Genomic DNA, 21,146 nt, shown 5'->3' on the forward strand with positions numbered 1-21,146 from the left:
CGGGGCCTATAGATAGATACAGTATCAGAGACTACGGGGCCTATAGATAGATACAGTATCAGAGACTACGGGGCCTATAGATAGATACAGTATCAGAGACTACGGGGCCTATAGATAGATAAAGTATCAGAGACTACGGGGCCTATAGATAGATAAAGTATCAGAGACTACGGGGCCTATAGATAGATAAAGTATCAGCGACTACGGGGCCTATAGATAGATAAAGTATCAGAGACTACGGGGCCTATAGATAGATACAGTATTAGAGACTACGGGGCCTATAGATAGATACAGTATCAGAGTCTACGGGCCTATAGATAGATACAGTATCAGAGACTACGGGGCCTATAGATAGATACAGTATCAGAGTCTACGGGGCCTATAGATAGATACAGTATCAGAGACTACGGGGCCTATAGATAGATACAGTATCAGAGACTACAGGGCCTATAGATAGATACAGTATCAGAGACTACGGGGCCTATAGATAGATACAGTATCAGAGACTACGGGGCCTATAGATAGATAAAGTATCAGAGACTACGGGGCCTATAGATAGATACAGTATCAGAGACTACGGGGCCTATAGATAGATACAGTATCAGAGACTACGGGGCCAACCTTTCACCACCGTGTTTTGGGGCTCCCGAGGGGCGCAGCGGACTAAGGCACTGCATCTCAGTGCTAGAGGCATCATTACAGACCCTGGTTCGATTTCAGGCTGTATCACAACCGGCCGTGATTTGGAGTCCCATAGGACAGCGCACAATTGACCCAGCGTCTTCCGGGTTTGGGTTTAACCTGGGTAGGTGGTCATTGTAAAGTAAGAATTTGTTCTTAACTGCCTCGTTAAATAAAGGTTAAGTAAAATCAATACAAAATGTTAGAAGTCAACACAGACCAATTCTCAGAGATACTGAGACAGGCTTGGCAATATATTGGTACCATAAAGTAAACAGGATGTGTTTTTACTGTATACTCCATACTGGTTTGTATTGTTCGTCATTTAGCAGACCCTCTTATCCAGAGCGACAGTGTTCCTGAAGGAATACGCAGAGAACCAATCAGACCCTGGATCATTAGACAGTGTTCCTGAAGGAAGACGCAGAGAACCAATCAGACCCTGGATCATTAGACAGTGTTCCTGAAGGAATACGCAGAGAGCCAATCAGACCCTGGATCATTAGACAGTGTTCCTGAAGGAATACGCAGAGAACCAATCAGACCCTGGATCATTAGACAGTGTTCCTGAAGGAATACGCAGAGAACCAATCAGACCCTGGATCATTAGACAGTGTTCCTGAAGGAAGACGCAGAGAACCAATCAGACCCTGGATCATTAGACAGTGTTCCTGAAGGAATACACAGAGAACCAATCAGACCCTGGATCATTAGACAGTGTTCCTGAAGGAATACGCAGAGAACCAATCAGACCCTGGATCATTAGACAGTGTTCCTGGAGGAATACGCAGAGAACCAATCAGACCCTGGATCATTAGACAGTGTTCCTGAAGGAAGACACAGAGAACCAATCAGACCCTGGATCATTAGACAGTGTTCCTGAAGGAAGACACAGAGAACCAATCAGACCCTGGATCATTAGACAGTGTTCCTGAAGGAATACACAGAGAACCAATCAGACCCTGGATCATTAGACAGTGTTCCTGAAGGAAGACACAGAGAACCAATCAGACCCTGGATCATTAGACAGTGTTCCTGAAGGAAGACGCAGAGAACCAATCAGACCCTGGATCATTAGACAGTGTTCCTGGAGGAATACGCAGAGAACCAATCAGACCCTGGATCATTAGACAGTGTTCCTGGAGGAATACGCAGAGAACCAATCAGACCCTGGATCATTAGACAGTGTTCCTGAAGGAAGACACAGAGAACCAATCAGACCCTGGATCATTAGACAGTGTTCCTGAAGGAATACGCAGAGAGCCAATCAGACCCTGGATCATTAGACAGTGTTCCTGAAGGAATACGCAGAGAACCAATCAGACCCTGGATCATTAGACAGTGTTCCTGAAGGAATACGCAGAGAACCAATCAGACCCTGGATCATTAGACAGTGTTCCTGGAGGAATACGCAGAGAACCAATCAGACCCTGGATCATTAGACAGTGTTCCTGAAGGAAGACGTAGAGAACCAATCAGACCCTGAAGTCTTGCTGAAAGGAGAGTGGGCTTGTAGGGAAGAATGAGGGATCAACGTATCATAGCGGAGAAGAAGAGAGTGGTGTTATCAACACGTCGGTGTAGAGGTGGGGGGCCATTGTTGTGGACTCCGTGTAGAGGTGGGGGGGCCATTGTTGTGGATTCTGTTGTTTGTGTTGCCGAGAGCAACAGGTGGAGGGATTAGACAAGGGACAGATTCTGTTTCCATGGACACTTGACGTTTGAAACATCGATACTGGCAGGGTTGTCCAATGTGCCGTATTGATCAGAACTCACATCTATGTCAGGCCCACTGGGATTCAACAATGGGACATTTTGCTCTGTTAAAAAAGAGCTATAAAACGGAGTGTGATTATAAGCTTCTTTCAGATGAAGAGAAGAGAGCCTATTGGTGATATGTGAAGTGGAGAGAGGAGAGCTGATTGGTGATATGTGAAGAGGAGAGAGAAGAGATGATTGGTGATATGTGAAGAGGAGAGAGGAGAGCTGATTGGTGATATGTGAAGAGGAGAGAGGAGAGCTGATTGGTGATATGTGAAGAGGAGAGAGGAGAGCTGATTGGTGATATGTGAAGAGGAGAGAGGAGAGCTGATTGGTGATATGTGAAGAGGAGAGAGGAGAGATGATTGGTGATATGTGAAGAGGAGAGAGGAGAGCTGATTGGTGATATGTGAAGGAGAGAGGAGAGCTGATTGGTGATATGTGAAGAGGAGAGAGGAGAGATGATTGGTGATATGTGAAGAGGAGAGAGGAGAGCTGATTGGTGATATGTGAAGAGGAGAGAGGAGAGCTGATTGGTGATATGTGAAGAGGAGAGAGGAGAGCTGATTGGTGATATGTGAAGAGGAGAGAGGAGAGCTGATTGGTGATATGTGAAGAGGAGAGAGGAGAGATGATTGGTGATATGTGAAGAGGAGAGAGGAGAGCTGATTGGTGATACCTAAAGAGGAGAGAGGAGAGCTGATTGGTGACATGTGAAGAGGAGAGAGGAGAGCTGATTGGTGATACCTAAAGAGGAGAGGTGTCTTGTTGGAAATAAGGCAGGACAATACATGTAAACTTCCAATATCTCATCCAGTGAATTTTAGTGGCTTCTCTCTGACAAGAAGATCACCCCTTTTAATGAAAATGACCTTTAAACTCTACATTCTGTTCCCTTGTGGTCCACCCAGTGGGTGGAAATCTCCCTCAATGATAAGGAGCTCTCAGACCAGCGTCTTCCAAGTGAATCTGTCCTCCTACTATGTACAGTATATGTGAGTCCAACACGTGGTCCACTGTGGGCCCAGCACGACACCCGCTCTCTGTCTCTACGGACCAATCTGAAAGAGGACCCTACTCCCTATACAGTAGTGCACTGATTTAATAAGGATCTCACCTTTTTTTTTAAAATGACATACCCAAATCTAACTGACTGTAGCTCAGGACCTGAAGCAAGGGTATGCATTTTCTTGGTACCATTTGAAAGGAAACACTTTGAAGTTTGTGGAAATGTGAAATTAATGTAGGAGAATATAACACATTAGATCATAATGTATTACACATTAGACCATAATGTATTATTCCAGCCCAGGTACAATTTAGATTGTGTATGTGCAACGTTTTAGACTGATCCAATGAACCATTGCATATCTGTTCAAAATGTTGTATCAAGAATGCCCAAATGTGCCGATTGGTTTATTAATACATTTTCAAGGTCATAACTGTGCACTCTCCTCAAACAATAGCATGGTAGTCTTTCACTGTAATAGCTACTGTAAACTGGACAGCGCCGTTAGATTAACAAGAATTTAAGCTTTTTGCCCATTTCAGGTATGTCTATGTCCTGAGATTTTTGTGTTTTGTTACTTACAACCTCATGCTAATCACATTAGCCTACGTTAGCTCAACCCAGGGGGGGGGGGGGGGGGTGATAAGCCAGAACCACCGGGGTGCCATTTAGGATGCTGTATACTGTACCTGTTCTTGTTGCTGGAGATCCAATCAGAGATGAGTGACACGGCTTGGCGGTGACAGTGCTTGTTCCCGAAACTACATGCCAGCATGATCACCTCTCTCTGCAGCTCTCTGTCCATGAGACGGAGGGAGGGAGGGAGGGAGTGAGTGGAGAGAGAGGGGGGGAGAGAGGTGGAAGAGAGGGAGAGAGGTGGAAGAGGGTCAGGTGGTGAGAGGTACAGAAACAAAAGAGTGGGAGGGAGGGAGGGAATGAGAGAGGGAGAGATGGGGGAGAGAAAGGGAGGGAAAATGAATAGGGAAGGAGAGACAGAAGCAGATAGAGAGAGAGAAGGGAAGGGTGGACAGAAGGAGGGAGAGAGAGAGAAGGGAATGATGGACAGAAGGAGGGAGAGAGAGAAGGGAAGGGTGGACAGAAGGAGGGAGAGAGAGAGAAGGGAATGATGGACAGAAGGAGGGAGAGAGAGAGAGAAGGAGGGACAGAAGGAGGGAGAGAGAGAGAGAATGATGGACAGAAGTAGGGAGAGAGAGAGAAGGAGATACAGAAGGAGGGAGAGAGAGAGAAGGGAAGGAGATACAGAAGGAGGGAGAGAGAGAGAAGGGAAGGAGATACAGAAGGAGAGAGAGAGAGAGAAGGGAAGGGAAGGAGATACAGAAGGAGAGAGAGAGAGAGAGAAGGGAAGGAGATACAGAAGGAGAGAGAGAGAGAAGGGAAGGAGATACAGAAGGAGAGAGAGAGAGAGAGAAGGGAAGGAGATACAGAAGTAGGGAGAGAGAGAGAGAAGGGAAGGAGATACAGAAGGAGAGAGAGAGAGAGAGAAGGGAAGGAGATACAGAAGGAGGGAGAGAGAGAGAGAAGGGAAGGAGATACAGAAGGAGGGAGAGAGAGAGAGAAGGGAAGGAGATACAGAAGGAGGGAGAGAGAGAGAGAAGGGAAGGAGATACAGAAGGAGGGAGAGAGAGAGAGAGAAGGGAAGGAGATACAGAAGGAGGGAGAGAGAGAGAGAAGGGAAGGAGATACAGAAGGAGGGAGAGAGAGAGAGAAGGGAAGGAGATACAGGGAGAGAGAGAGAGAGAGAGAAGGGAAGGAGATACAGAAGGAGGGAGAGAGAGAGAGAAGGGAAGGAGATACAGAAGGAGGGAGAGAGAGAGAGAAGGGAAGGAGATACAGAAGGAGAGACTACAGTTAAATGATGTGCTTGTGAGTCAAGACAACATCCCAACCCAGCCACTTGTTGTGTGACAGGTGACTGTATGCATCACCTACTCAGTCTGGTAGGAGGCCTGTATGACGGAGCCTTCTGTGAGAGCCAAGGGCCAGCCCATCTTGTGGTACTTTGAGGCCACTTGCTTCAGCACGTAGTCCTGTTGGGGAGGAAGTAGAAAGCAACCAGCCAACAGTAGATAGATGTTGTTAGTCAGACCTGCAAATAAACAGGTCAGTAGTTGGCAAACGACACACAGATATTTGGAACTATTTTAAGCGGCGGAGGAATTGAAAATCACAGAAAAAAAACAGTAAGAAGTGGTCCGGTCCTGGTGGCCGAAGCAGTGCAATTCTCAGAGGTTTTGATATTTCAAAATAAAAAGGCTGACTCTTGTTGTCAAGGACAACTGCCTCGAGGTCAGAATGGACTGAATCTACCTTAGAATGTAACAGGAAGAGGGTAGAACGACCGTCAGATGGCTAGGAGCTGTGTAGGGTTCTGAATGTGTCCCAGATTACACCCCATTCCCTAGAAAGTGCACTACTTTCCACCAGAGCCTTTTGGACCCTGGCCAACAGAAGGACACTATAAAGGGAATAGGGATGCCATTTTGGGACACATGTTATGATTGTGTTGGCTCTCCAAACCACACAGCAGGTGATGCCAAGGCTAACTTAGTGTAGCGCCTCTCCTTCACGGTCCCTCACTGAAACCAAATCATGATTAACATTAGGGCCCCAGCCTAGACGCCACACACACACACACACACACACACACACACACACACACACACACACACACACACACACACACACACACACACACACACACACACACACACACACACACACACACACACACACACACACACACACACACACACTCGGCTGTCCTACTAATTGAAGAGGACTATCTTCCTTCCTCATCCTAGTGGGAGGTGACAGCCTTCATGTTCCTGTTGTTCTCCATGTAAATCACCTCTCTGGGGCTGTGCCCTTTATAGTGGGGCTGTGCCCTTTACAGTCTAAATTAGTGCACTATATAGGGAATAGGGCTCTGGTCGAAAGTAGTGCACTACCACCCACTTGGGCTCTGGTCTAAAGTAGTGCACTATATAGGGAATAGGGCTCTGGTCGAAAGTAATGCACTACATAGGGAATAGGGCTCTGGTCGAAAGTAATGCACTATATAGGGAATAGGGTGCCATTTGGGACGTAGGGTGTATAGAACCTTTCACTGCCAACACTGAGGGTTAACGCCACACAGCTGAGTGGTGAACACTGAACACTCCTCCTCAGACTCTCTGCTGGGCTCTCTCTCTCTCTCTACACCCAGCAGAGGCCTTGGTGATCTGCCAAGAGAAGGCCACAACGCCAGGACATAAATAATCTCCTGCAGCTGTTTCTGTCCTCCATTATTCTCTCTCTTTTGCTTGGACAGACACTGTAAACAAATTAACACTGGTCCCAGAGGAGTGGGTGACCAACAGCTCTGACACTCTCCCATCCTGACACTCTCCCCCCCTGACACTCTCCCTGACACTCTCCCTCCCTGACACTCTCCCTCCCTGACACTCTCCCTTCTTGACACTCTCCCTGATACTCTCTCTCCCTCCCTGACACTCTCCCTCCCTTCCTGACACTCTCCCTCCCTGACACTCTCTCTGACACTCTACCTCCCTCCCTGACACACTCCCTCCCTTCCTGACACTCTCCCTCCCTGACAGTCTCTCTGACACTCTCCCTCCCTGACTCCCTCCCTTCCTGACACTCTCTCTCCCTTCCTGACACTCTCCCTCCCTCCCTGACACTCTCCCTCCCTCCCGGACACTCTCCCTCCCTTCCTGACACTCTCTCTCCCTTCATGACACTCTCCCTCCCTCCCTGACACTCTCCCTCCCTCCCTGACACTCTCTCTCCCTCCCTGACACTCTCCCTCCCTGACACTCTCCCTCCCTGACACTCTCTCTGACACTCTCCCTCCCTCCCTGACACACTCCCTCCCTCCCTGACACTCTCCCTCCCTCCCTGACACTCTCCCTCTCTCCCTTCCTGACACTCTCCCTCCCTCCCTGACACTCTCTCTCCTTCCCTCCCACCCTCCCTTCCTGACACTCTCCCTCCCATCCCTGACACTCTCCCTCCCTTTCTGACACTCTCCCTTCCTGACACTCTCCCTCCCTCCCTGACACTCTCCCTCCCTCCCTGACACTCTCCCTCCCTCCCTGACACTCTCCCTCCCTCCCTGACACTCTCTCTCCCTCCCTCCCTGACACTCTCCCTCCCTCACTGACACCCTGGAAAGTGGTACATAGGACCCACTGGTGGAACAGAGGACCCACTGATGATAAAGCCTAGTGGAACTGTGTGAGTTGTCAGACTGACAAATGGACTGGACTTCACATTCTTTGATAGATAAGACAAATCATTATGGTTTCACTTCTACAGGAGCAACAAACCATTTTAAAAGTCATTTAAAACCCATACATCAAGACCTTCAGACCTGTGCTGGGGCTCAGTGGGTGTATTAGTACATAGGGTGTATAGTGCTGGGCTCAGTGGGTGTATTAGTACATAGGGTGTATAGTGCTGGGGCTCAGTGGGTGTATTAGTACATAGGGTGTATAGTGCTGGGGCTCAGTGGGTGTATTAGTACATAGGGTGTATAGTGTTGGGGCTCAGTGGGTATATTAGTACATAGGGTGTATAGTGTTGGGGCTCAGTGGGTGTATTAGTACATAGGGTGTATAGTGCTGGGTCTCAGTGGGTGTATTAGTACATAGGGTGTATAGTGCTGGGGCTCAGTGGGTGTATTAGTACATAGGGTGTATAGTGCTGGGCTCAGTGGGTGTATTAGTACATAGGGTGTATAGTGCTGGACTCAGTGGGTGTATTAGTACATAGGGTGTATAGTGCTGGGGCTCAGTGGGTGTATTAGTACATAGGGTGTATAGTGCTGGACTCAGTGGGTGTATTAGTACATAGGGTGTATAGTGCTGGGGCTCAGTGGGTGTATTAGTACATAGGGTGTATAGTGCTGGGGCTCAGTGGGTGTATTAGTACATAGGGTGTGTAGTGCTGGGGCTCAGTGGGTGTATTAGTACATAGGGTGTATAGTGCTGGGCTCAGTGGGTGTATTAGTACATAGGGTGTATAGTGTTGGGGCTCAGTGGGTGTATTAGTACATAGGGTGTATAGTGCTGGGCTCAGTGGGTGTATTAGTACATAGGGTTTATAGTGCTGGGGCTCAGTGGGTATATTAGTACATAGGGTGTATAGTGCTGGGCTCAGTGGGTATATTAGTACATAGGGTGTATAGTGCTGGGCTCAGTGGGTGTATTAGTACATAGGGTGTATAGTGCTGGGCTCAGTGGGTGTATTAGTACATAGGGTGTATAGTGCTGGGCTCAGTGGGTGTATTAGTACATAGGGTGTATAGTGCTGGGGCTCAGTGGGTGTATTAGTACATAGGGTGTATAGTGCTGGGGCTCAGTGGGTGTATTAGTACATAGGGTGTATAGTGCTGGACTCAGTGGGTGTATTAGTACATAGGGTGTATAGTGCTGGGGCTCAGTGGGTGTATTAGTACATAGGGTGTATAGTGCTGGGGCTCAGTGGGTGTATTAGTACATAGGGTGTATAGTGCTGGGGCTCAGTGGGTGTATTAGTACATAGGGTGTATAGTGCTGGACTCAGTGGGTGTATTAGTACATAGGGTGTATAGTGCTGGGGCTCAGTGGGTGTATTAGTACATAGGGTGTATAGTGTTGGGGCTCAGTGGGTGTATTAGTACATAGGGTGTATAGTGCTGGGCTCAGTGGGTGTATTAGTACATAGGGTGTATAGTGCTGGGCTCAGTGGGTGTATTAGTACATAGGGTGTATAGTGCTGGGGCTCAGTGGGTGTATTAGTACATAGGGTGTATAGTGCTGGACTCAGTGGGTGTATTAGTACATAGGGTGTATAGTGCTGGGGCTCAGTGGGTGTATTAGTACATAGGGTGTATAGTGTTGGGGCTCAGTGGGTGTATTAGTACATAGGGTGTATAGTGCTGGGCTCAGTGGGTGTATTAGTACATAGGGTGTATAGTGCTGGGCTCAGTGGGTGTATTAGTACATAGGGTGTATAGTGCTGGGGCTCAGTGGGTGATCTGAGTGGGTCAGGGTTAGAGGTCAGAGGTTATAACCAACACTGAAGAGGCTGTAGTCCTATATGCAGTCTATCAGCTTGGTTAGGATCAGGGTTAGAGGTCAGGGTCAGAGGTCAGAGTTTATAACCTACACTGAAGAGGCTGTAGTCCTCTGTGCGTTCCAGCAGCTTGATTAGGATCAGGGTCAGAGGTCAGAGGTTATAACCTACACTGAAGAGGCTGTAGTCCTTCTCTGCGTTCCAGCAGCTTGATTAGGGTCAGGGTTAGAGGTCAGAGGTCAGAGGTTATAACCTACACTGAAGAGGCTGTAGTCCTCTGTGCGGTCCAGCAGCTTGATTAGGATCAGGGTCAGAGGTCAGAGGTCAGAGGTTATAACCTACACTGAAGAGGCTGTAGTCCTCTGTGCGTTCCAGCAGCTTGATTAGGATCAGGGTCAGAGGTCAGAGGTCATAACCTACACTGAAGAGGCTGTAGTCCTCTGTGCGGTCCAGCAGCTTGATTAGGGTCAGGGTCAGAGGTCAGAGGTTATAACCTACACTGAAGAGGCTGTAGTCCTCTGTGCGTTCCAGCAGCTTGATTAGGATCAGGGTTAGAGATCAGAGGTTATAACCTACACTGAAGAGGCTGTAGTCCTCTGTGCGGTCCAGCAGCTTGTCCAGCTGGTAGAGGGAGCGGCTGGCGGCGTGCCAGGGGAGGAACTCTCTCTCCTGGGGTAGGTAGCAGATGATCTGAAGGGGCACGTTCTGGGGCAGGTAGCCAGCCCTGGCAGGAGAGGGGAGAGAGTATGTTAACTAAGCAATACGGCCCGGGGGGGTGTGGTATATGGCCAATATACCATGGCTAAGGGCTGTTCTTATGCACGACACAACATCAGGGAAGCCCACCCTGCGGATAGATACATGGAAGAGGTGCATATACCATATAAAATATGTAAGACTAGAGAGTTATGGGGCAGGTAGTCCACCCTGCGGAGAAAGAGATAGGTAACATCCTCTAACACTGCAGGGAAGGTTCTGTGGAGGGGAAGGGAGGGGAGAGAGAGAGAGGTGTACATCGTCAGAGAAGGGCATCCTCATCGAGCTGATTTGAAGAGTGTGTCTGTGAAATGCTGATATGCACATTCTCCATTTCTCCACAGGGTGCAGGGCCCAAAAGACTGGCTGACACATGGTGTTGTACTTTATTCATGCACCCGTCCACCCGCACGTCTCACTGACGGACAGACGTGCTGTGGGTCCAAAGCATGAGAGAAATACTTTATACCGTCAGGGACGGATCCAGACATACTGTAAACAACAAAGATAATAAAATACACCAGATGCTATATTTAAATGTGTTGCATCAGCAGTATCTGTCTTGTTATGACAGTCAATCAATTAACATGTCAGCTAACAATGTTTAGATCGGTAGTTAGTCTAGCCAGCTACCTTACTTGTAGTAATCATGGCCTTAAACCAACCCGGGCACTCTAGGAGGCCCCCATAGATTTTTTTGTTAGTCATTCTCACTAAGATATCCTATTAACATGGCATAATTCATTACAAAAAACGTAGAATTGCTGGAATTAGCTTTAAAACTACAGAACGTTTAATCCGCCCCATGGCAAAATGAGTAGAATTGCAGAAACTTTAAAACTTAAATGTTTCTCTCAACCATCAAAAGGGTGACCACTAAAATGTTATGCCGTGATGTGGGTTTCGTACATATCCAGATGAAGCTGCGTACTATTTAGCGTCACGACGCTGTCGGTGTGTTTGAAGCGTTAGACTAGCTTGCAATGAAAATGACAGATCTGTAATTCACATTTCTGTGTGAATTTGGTCGGCTCGCCCAAAAAGTTACATATTGCCACTTTAATTCTATATGTAGGTTAACACCAATCCACTGAGAAGGCGTGTGCTTGGGGGGCCCCCTCCAACCAAATCCCACTTGGGGCCCCCCAAAAGGCTAGAGCCGGCCCTGTATAACATGTGCAGGTTTATCCTTCTTAATTCTAGACATTTAAGTTAATACCAAACCACCAAGGAGGAGTCAAGACAACAAACAGAACTACATCCCATTCTCAGCTACTTAGCATCCCAAATGGCACTCTTATTACCAACATAGTGCACTTCTTTTGACTTGGGTCCTGGTAAAAAAAAAAAAGTAGTGCACTACATAGGGATTAGGGTATCATTTGGGATGCTTCCTGTGTTCTCACAGCTTGACTCCCACAGCACTGCCTGCTGCATTAATATAGATCATCACATTATCTTAGTAAACAAGGCGAATGTGTTTCAAGTGTGTTTTTTAGTCATGCATGATGTTGTCGAGCTGATTGTATTCCTCGTACAACACCTGCTTTCTGTCTCAGCTAGCGTCACATGCTGAGGGGTCCATAAAACAGAGCCAGATGTAGGTTTTGCTAGGAACCGCATCGGGATTCTCTATGCATCACAGGCCTTTGAAACGAAGGCAGAGGAGCTGTAACAGTTCAGCAACAGGGCTGGATCTAAACACCCTCTACTGTCTCTGTCACATTATAACACAGCTGCTAGGATCTAAACACCCTCTACTGTCTCTGAAACATTATAACACAGCTGCTAGGATCTAAACACCCTCTACTGTCTCTGAAACATTATAACACAGCTGCTAGGATCTAAACACCCTCTACTGTCTCTGAAACATTATAACACAGCTGCTAGGATCTAAACACCCTCTACTGTCTCTGAAACATTATAACACAGCTGCTAGGATCTAAACACCCTCTACTGTCTCTGAAACATTATAACACAGCTGCTAGGATCTAAACACCCTCTACTGTCTCTGTCTCTGAAACATTATAACACAGCTGCTAGGATCTAAACACCCTCTACTGTCTCTGTCACATTATAACACAGCTGCTAGGATCTAAACACCCTCTACTGTCTCTGAAACATTATAACACAGCTGCTAGGATCTAAACACCCTCTACTGTCTCTGAAACATTATAACACAGCTGCTAGGATCTAAACACCCTCGACTGTCTCTGAAACATTATAAGACAGCTGCTAGGATCTAAACACCTTCTACTGTCTCTGAAACATTATAACACAGCTGCTAGGATCTAAACACCCTCTACTGTCTCTGAAACATTATAACACAGCTGCTAGGATCTAAACACCCTCTACTGTCTCTGAAACATTATAACACAGCTGCTAGGATCTAAACACCTTCTACTGTCTCTGTCACATTATAACACAGCTGCTAGGATCTAAACACCTTCTACTGTCTCTGTCACATTATAACACAGCTGCTAGGATCTAAACACCCTCTACTGTCTCTGAAACATTATAACACAGCTGCTAGGATCTAAACACCCTCTACTGTCTCTGAAACATTATAACACAGCTGCTAGGATCTAAACACCCTCTACTGTCTCTGAAACATTATAACACAGCTGCTAGGATCTAAACACCCTCTACTGTCTCTGTCACATTATAACACAGCTGCTAGGATCTAAACACCCTCTACTGTCTCTGAAACATTATAACACAGCTGCTAGGATCTAAACACCCTCTACTGTCTCTGAAACATTATAACACAGCTGCTAGGATCTAAACACCTTCTACTGTCTCTGTCACATTATAACACAGCTGCTAGGATCTAAACACCTTCTACTGTCTCTGTCTCTGAAACATTATAACACAGCTGCTAGGATCTAAACACCTTCTACTGTCTCTGAAACATTATAACACAGCTGCTAGGATCTAAACACCTTCTACTGTCTCTGTCACATTATAACACAGCTGCTAAGATTCTAAACACATTCTACTGTCTCTGTCACATTATAACACAGCTGCTAGGAGCTAAACACCTTCTACTGTCTCTGAAACATTATAACACAGCTGCTAGGATCTAAACACCTTCTACTGTCTCTGAAACATTATAACACAGCTGCTAGGATAAAAACACCTTATACTGTCTCTGTCACATTATAACACAGCTGCTAAGATTCTAAACACATTCTACTGTCTCTGTCTCTGAAACATTATAACACAGCTGCTAGGATCTAAACACCTTCTACTGTCTCTGAAACATTATAACACAGCTGCTAGGATCTAAACACCTTCTACTGTCTCTGAAACATTATAACACAGCTGCTAGGATAAAAACACCTTATACTGTCTCTGTCACATTATAACACAGCTGCTAGGATCTAAACACCCTCTACTGTCTCTGAAACATTATAACACAGCTGCTAGGATCTAAACACCTTCTACTGTCTCTGTCTCTGTCACATTAAAACACAGCTGCTAGGATCTAAACACCTTCTACTGTCTCTGAAACATTATAACACAGCTGCTAGGATCTAAACACCTTCTACTGTCTCTGAAACATTATAACACAGCTGCTAGGATCTAAACACCTTCTACTGTCTCTGAAACATTATAACACAGCTGCTAGGATCTAAACACCTTCTACTGTCTCTGAAACATTATAACACAGCTGCTAGGATCTAAACACCTTCTACTGTCTCTGAAACATTATAACACAGCTGCTAGGATCTAAACACCTACTACTGTCTCTGTCACATTATAACACAGCTGCTAGGATCTAAACACCTTCTACTGTCTCTGTCACATTATAACACAGCTGCTAGGATCTAAACACCTTCTACTGTCTCTGTCTCTGGCAGATTATAACACAGCTGCAAGGATCTAAACACCTTCTACTGTCTCTGTCTCTGAAACATTATAACACAGCTGCTAGGATCTAAACACCTTCTACTGTCTCTGAAGCATTATAACACAGCTGCTAGGATCTAAACACCTTCTACTGTCTCTGTATCTGAAACATTATAACACAGCGGCTAGGATCTAAACACCCTCTACTGTCTCTGACTCTGAAACATTATAACACAGCTGCTAGGATCTAAACACCTTCTACTGTCTCTGTCTCTGAAACATTATAACACAGCTGCTAGGATCTAAACACCTTCTACTGTCTCTGTCACATTATAACACAGCTGCTAAGATTCTAAACACATTCTACTGTCTCTGGCACATTATAACACAGCTGCTAGGATCTAAACACCTTCTACTGTCTCTGAAACATTATAACACAGCTGCTAGGATCTAAACACCTTCTACTGTCTCTGTCACATTATAACACAGCTGCTAGGATCTAAACACCCTCTACTGTCTCTGTCTCTGAAACATTATAACACAGCTGCTAGGATCTAAACACCTTCTACTGTCTCTGAAACATTATAACACAGCTGCTAGGATCTAAACACCTTCTACTGTCTCTGTCACATTATAACACAGCTGCTAGGATCCAAACACCCTCTACTGTCTCTGTCTCTGAAACATTATAACACAGCTGCTAGGATCTAAACACCTTCTACTGTCTCTGTCTCTGAAACATTATAACACAGCTGCTAGGATCTAAACACCCTCTACTGTCTCTGTCACATTATAACACAGCTGCTAGGATCTAAACACCCTCTACTGTCTCTGTCACATTATAACACAGCTGCTAGGATCTAAACACCTTCTACTGTCTCTGTCACATTATAACACAGCTGCTAGGATCTAAACACCCTCTACTGTCTCTGTCACATTATAACACAGCTGCTAGGATCTAAACACCTTCTACTGTCTCTGAAACATTATAACACAGCTGCTAGGATCTAAACACCTTCTACTGTCTCTGAAACATTATAACACAGCTGCTAGGATCTAAACACCTTCTACTGTCTCTGTCTCTGAAACATTATAACACAGCTGCTAGGATCTAAACACCCTCTACTGTCTCTGTCACATTATAACACAGCTGCTAGGATCTAAACACCTTCTACTGTCTCTGTCTGTGAAACATTATAACACAGCTGCTAGGATCTAAACACCCTCTACTGTCTCTGTCTCTGAAACATTATAACACAGCTGCTAGGATCTAAACACCTTCTACTGTCTCTGAAACATTATAACACAGCTGCTAGGATCTAAACACCTTCTACTGTCTCTGTCACATTATAACACAGCTGCTAGGATCTAAACACCCTCTACTGTCTCTGAAATTTTATAACACAGCTGCTAGAATCTAAACACCTTCTACTGTCTCTGAAACATTATAACACAGCTGCTAGGATCTAAACACCTTCTACTGTCTCTGTCACATTATAACACAGCTGCTAGGATCTAAACACCCTCTACTGTCTCTGTCTCTGAAACATTATAACACAGCTGCTAGGATCTAAACACCTTCTACTGTCTCTGAAACATTATAACACAGCTGCTAGGATAAAAACACCTTATACTGTCTCTGTCACATTATAACACAGCTGCTAGGATCTAAACACCCTCTACTGTCTCTGAAACATTATAACACAGCTGCTAGGATCTAAACACCTTCTACTGTCTCTGTCTCTGAAACATTATAACACAGCTGCTAGGATCTAAACACCTTCTACTGTCTCTGTCACGTTATAACACAGCTGCTAGGATCTAAACACCTTCTACTGTCTCTGTCTCTGAAACATTATAACACAGCTGCTAGGATCTAAACACCTTCTACTGTCTCTGAAACATTATAACACAGCTGCTAGGATCTAAACACCTTCTACTGTCTCTGTCACATTATAACACAGCTGCTAAGATTCTAAACACATTCTACTGTCTCTGTCACATTATAACACAGCTGCTAGGAGCTAAACACCTTCTACTGTCTCTGAAACATTATAACACAGCTGCTAGGATCTAAACACCTTCTACTGTCTCTGAAACATTATAACACAGCTGCTAGGATCTAAACACCTTCTACTGTCTCTGACTCTGAAACATTATAACACAGCTGCTAGGATCTAAACACCTTCTACTGTCTCTGACACATTATAACACAGCTGCTAGGATCTAAACACTTTTTACTGTCTCTGGCACATTATAACACAGCTGCTAGGATCTAAACACCTTCTACTGTCTCTTAAACATTATAACACAGCTGCTAGGATCTAAACACCTTCTACTGTCTCTGTCACATTATAACACAGCTGCTAAGATTCTAAACACATTCTACTGTCTCTGGCACATTATAACACAGCTGCTAGGATCTAAACACCCTCTACTGTCTCTGTCTCTGAAACATTATAACACAGCTGCTAGGATCTAAACACCTTCTACTGTCTCTGTCTCTGAAACATTATAACACAGCTGCTAGGATCTAAACACCCTCTACTGTCTCTGTCACATTATAACACAGCTGCTAGGATCTAAACACCCTCTACTGTCTCTGTCACATTATAACACAGCTGCTAGGATCTAAACACCTTCTACTGTCTCTGTCACGTTATAACACAGCTGCTAGGATCTAAACACCCTCTACTGTCTCTGTCACATTATAACACAGCTGCTAGGATCTAAACACCCTCTACCCTCAACATTCCCCAAGGTTGCTTAGCAGTTCAGACGTCTTTTTCTGTTCCGTATTGTTTGTGTCCTGTATATATATTTACACCTCTCTTCACTTATCTTTTATTTATTTTATCATCCAAGAACTCAACTACAAAAGCTTTCCTGCAAAAGCTTTCCTGCAACCCGCTTCACCAATTACTAAAAAGTAATATTTACCTCAAACTGAAAATCCATCGTGGAAGCCAGCCAGGGGCTAATTCAGAAGCTAGCCTGAAAGCTAACCAGTAGCTACTCCGATAGCTAGCCAGAAGCTAATCTGTAGCTGCCCCGAAATTAGCCGGTTTGCTGGCTAGCGTTGGTTTTCAGCTGCCCTCGTGTTGTGGTCATCAGCTATTCCTTTAGCTCGATAATCTACCAGCACTTTTGTGCAACGCGACTCGGACCGGAGCATTCCGGGACTTTTCTTCTCTCTCAGTTTCCCCGGATTCCAGCCGCAGGCTCTGGTCACTTGCACCTTGACTTCGCAGCTAGCTAGCTGCAAACCGTGTGACGATTGGCTTACGTCGACCCCGGAGCAAACTCAAATCATCCTGGAGCTAGCCAGCTGAGGAGTTCCATCACCATCCGGACACGTTTCTTTTGTTGCTGCTGCAGATACGGAACCCCACCGGGCCTTCACGTCTGACTGCCGACGTTATCTGCCCGAGGGATTTATCCAACTGGCACCTCCGTCCCGACGTTACCTGAACGCTCACCTGAGGCCCGCTAATCGTTAGCTGTCTTATCGGCTGCTACCTGAATAAGCATACCGGACAACTATTATTTATTTTTATTTTTATTTTTATTTTTATTTTTTTTCTCCTTGGGTCACTATATCTATTCTGCCAATTTGGATTGATCCCCTCTTCCACACGGAACCCCACTACACGGAACCCCACTAACTTACCGACGGAAACGCACGAGGTATCTACAAACAGACCTCCATCCCATGCTGCTACCGACAGCCACATACCCGGCCAGCTGTCTGGATCGCCACGACCCCAACCAATCTCTACTCACTGGACCCTTATTGATCACCCGATTAAGCATGCCTCTCCTTAATGTAAATATGCCTTGTCCATTGCTGTTCTGGTTAATGTTTATTGGCTTATTTCACTGTAGAGATTCTAGCCCTGTTCACTATACCATATCCAACCTCTCAGTTCCACCACCCACATATGCGATGACATCACCTGGTTTCAATGATGTTTCTAGAGACAATATCTCTCTCATCATCACTCAATACCTAGGTCTACCTCCACTGTATTCACATCCTACCATACCTTTGTCTGTACATTATTCCTTTAAACTATTTTATCGCCCCCAGAAACCTCCTCTTACTCTCTGCTCCAGTAGCTCTAGGCGACCAATTCTCATAGCTTTTAGCCGTACCCTTATCCTACTCCTCCTCTGTTCCTCTGGTGATGTAGAGGTGAATCCAGGCCCTGCAGTACCTGGCTCCACTCCTATTCCCCAGGCGCTCTCTTTTGATGACTTCTGTAACCGTAATAGCCTTGGCTTCATGCATGTTAACATTAGAAGCCTCCTCCCTAAGTTTGTTTTGTTCACTGCTTTAGCACACTCTGCCAACCCGGATGTTTTAGCCGTGTCTGAATCCTGGCTTAGAAAGACCACCAAAAACTCAGATATTTTCATCCCCAATTACAAGATTTTCAGACAAGATAGAATGGCCAAAGGGGGCGGTGTTGCAATCTACTGCAAAGACTGCCTGCAGAGTTCTGTCTTACTATCCAGGTCTGTTCCCAAACAATTTGAACTTCTACTTTTAAAAATCCACCTCTCTAAAAACAAGTCTCTCACCGTTGCCGCCTGCTATAGACCACCCTCTGCCCCCAGCTGTGCTCTGGACACTATATGTGAACTGATTGCCCCCCATCTATCTTCAGAGTTCGTGCTGCTAGGCGACCTAAATTTGAACATGCTCAAAACCCCAGCCACCCTACAATCTAAGCTTGATGCCCTCAATCTCACACAAATTATCAATGAACCTACCAGGTACCACCCCAATTCCGTAAACTCGGGTACCCTCATAGATATCATCCTAACAAACTTGCCCTCCAAATACACCTCTGCTGTTTTCAACCAAGATCTCAGCGATCACTGCCTCATTGCCTGTATCCGTAATGGGTCAGCGGTCAAACGACCTCCACTCATCACTGTCAAACGCTCCCTGAAACACTTCAGCGAGCAGGCCTTTCTAATCGACCTGGCCGGGGTATCCTGGAAGGATATCGATCTCATCCCGTCAGTAGAGGATGCCTGGTCATTTTTTAAAAATGCCTTCCTCACCATCTTGAATAAGCATGCCCCATTCAAGAAATTTAGAACCAGGAACAGATATAGCCCTTGGTTCTCTCCTGACCTGACTGCCCTTAACCAACAGAAAAACATCCTATGGCGTTCTGCATTAGCATCGAACAGCCCCCGTGATATGCAACTTTTCAGGGAAGCCAGAAACCAATATACACAGGCAGTTAGAACAGCCAAGGCTAGCTTTTTCAAGCAGAAATTTGCTTCCTGCAACACAAATTCAAAAAAGTTCTGGGACACCGTAAAGTCCATGGAGAATAAGAACACCTCCTCCCAGCTTCCAACCGCTCTGAAGATAGGAAACACTGTCACCACCGACAAATCCACTATAATTGAGAATTTCAATAAGCATTTTTCCACGGCTGGCCATGCTTTCCATCTGGCTGCCCCTACCCCGGACAACAGCACTGCCCTCCCCTCTGCTACTCGCCCAAGCTTCCCCATTTCTCTTTCTCCCAAATACAGTCAGCTGATGTCCTAAATGAGCTGCAAAATCTGGACCCTTACAAATCAGCCGGGCTAGATAATCTGGACCCTTTCTTTCTAAAACTATCTGCTGAAATTGTTGCCACCCCTATTACTAGCCTCTTCAACCTCTCTTTCGTGTCGTCCGAGATCCCCAAAGATTGGAAAGCAGCTGCGGTTATCCCCCTCTTCAAAGGGGGGGACACCCTTGACCCTAACTGCTACAGACCTATATCTATCCTACCCTGCCTTTCTAAGGTCTTCGAAAGCCAAGTCAACAAACAGATTACCGACCATTTCGAATCCCACCACACCTTCTCCGCTATGCAATCTGGTTTCAGAGCTGGTCATGGGTGCACCTCAGCCACGCTCAAGGTCATAAACGACATCGTAACCGCCATCGATAGGAAACAATACTGTGCAGCCGTATTCATTGACCTGGCCAAGGCTTTTGACTCTGTCAATCACCACATCCTCATTGGCAGACTCGACAGCCTTGGTTTCTCTAATGATTGCCTCGCCTGGTTCACCAACTACTTCTCTGATCGAGTTCAGTGTGTCAAATCGGAGGGTCTGTTGTCCGGGCCTCTGGCAGTCTCTATGGGGGTGCCACAGGGTTCAATTCTTGGACCGACTCTCTTCTCTGTATACATCAATGATGTCGCTCTTGCTGCTGGTGATTCTCTGATCCACCTCTACGCAGACGACACTATTCTGTATACTTCTGGCCCTTCTTTTGACACTGTGTTAACAACTCTCCAGGCGAGCTTCAATGCCATACAACTCTCCTTCCGTGGCCTCCAACTGCTCTTAAATACAAGTAAAACCAAATGCATGCTCTTCAACCGATCGCTGCCTGCCCCTGCCCGCCTGTCCAACATCACTACTTTGGACGGTTCTGACTTAGAATATGTGGACAACTACAAATACCTAGGTGTCTGGTTAGACTGTAAACTCTCCTTCCAGACTCACATCAAACATCTCCAATCCAAAGTCAAATCTAGAATTGGCTTCCTATTCCGCAACAAAGCATCCTTTACTCATGCTGCCAAACATACCCTTGTAAAACTGACCATCCTACCAATCCTCGACTTCGGTGATGTCATTTACAAAATAGCCTCCAAAACCCTACTCAATAAATTGGATGCAGTCTATCACAGTGCCATCCGTTTTGTCACCAAAGCCCCATATACTACCCACCACTGCGACCTGTACACTCTCGTTGGCTGGCCCTCGCTTCATACTCGTCGCCAAACCCACTGGTTCCAGGTCATCTACAAGACCCTGCTAGGTAAAGTCCCCCCTTATCTCTGCTCGCTGGTCACCATAGCAGCACCTATCTGTAGCACGCGCTCCAGCAGGTATATCTCTCTAGTCACCCCCAAAACCAATTCTTCCTTTGGACGCCTCTCCTTCCAGTTCTCTGCTGCCAATGACTGGAACGAACTAC

At 46.0% G+C, this 21,146-nt stretch overlaps 1 protein-coding gene across 2 annotated transcripts in view; it reads right to left on the bottom strand.

Moving 5' to 3' along the window:
• The window catches only part of LOC139533579 (thyrotropin-releasing hormone-degrading ectoenzyme-like), a 554,487-nt gene that overhangs the window by 139,398 nt on the left and 393,943 nt on the right, over window positions 1-21,146 (bottom strand). For both annotated transcript variants that reach the window (XM_071331728.1, XM_071331726.1), the window contains 3 exons: window positions 10,106-10,253; window positions 5,402-5,499; window positions 4,141-4,248 (listed from right to left, as the gene is read on the bottom strand). In XM_071331728.1, coding sequence (XP_071187829.1) covers window positions 4,141-4,248; window positions 5,402-5,499; window positions 10,106-10,253 — 354 coding nt within the window. The remainder of the gene's footprint in view (window positions 1-4,140; window positions 4,249-5,401; window positions 5,500-10,105; window positions 10,254-21,146) is intronic.

This window comes from Salvelinus alpinus, chromosome 11, assembly GCF_045679555.1.
Source record: "Salvelinus alpinus chromosome 11, SLU_Salpinus.1, whole genome shotgun sequence".
Taxonomy (NCBI): Eukaryota; Metazoa; Chordata; class Actinopteri; order Salmoniformes; family Salmonidae; genus Salvelinus; species Salvelinus alpinus.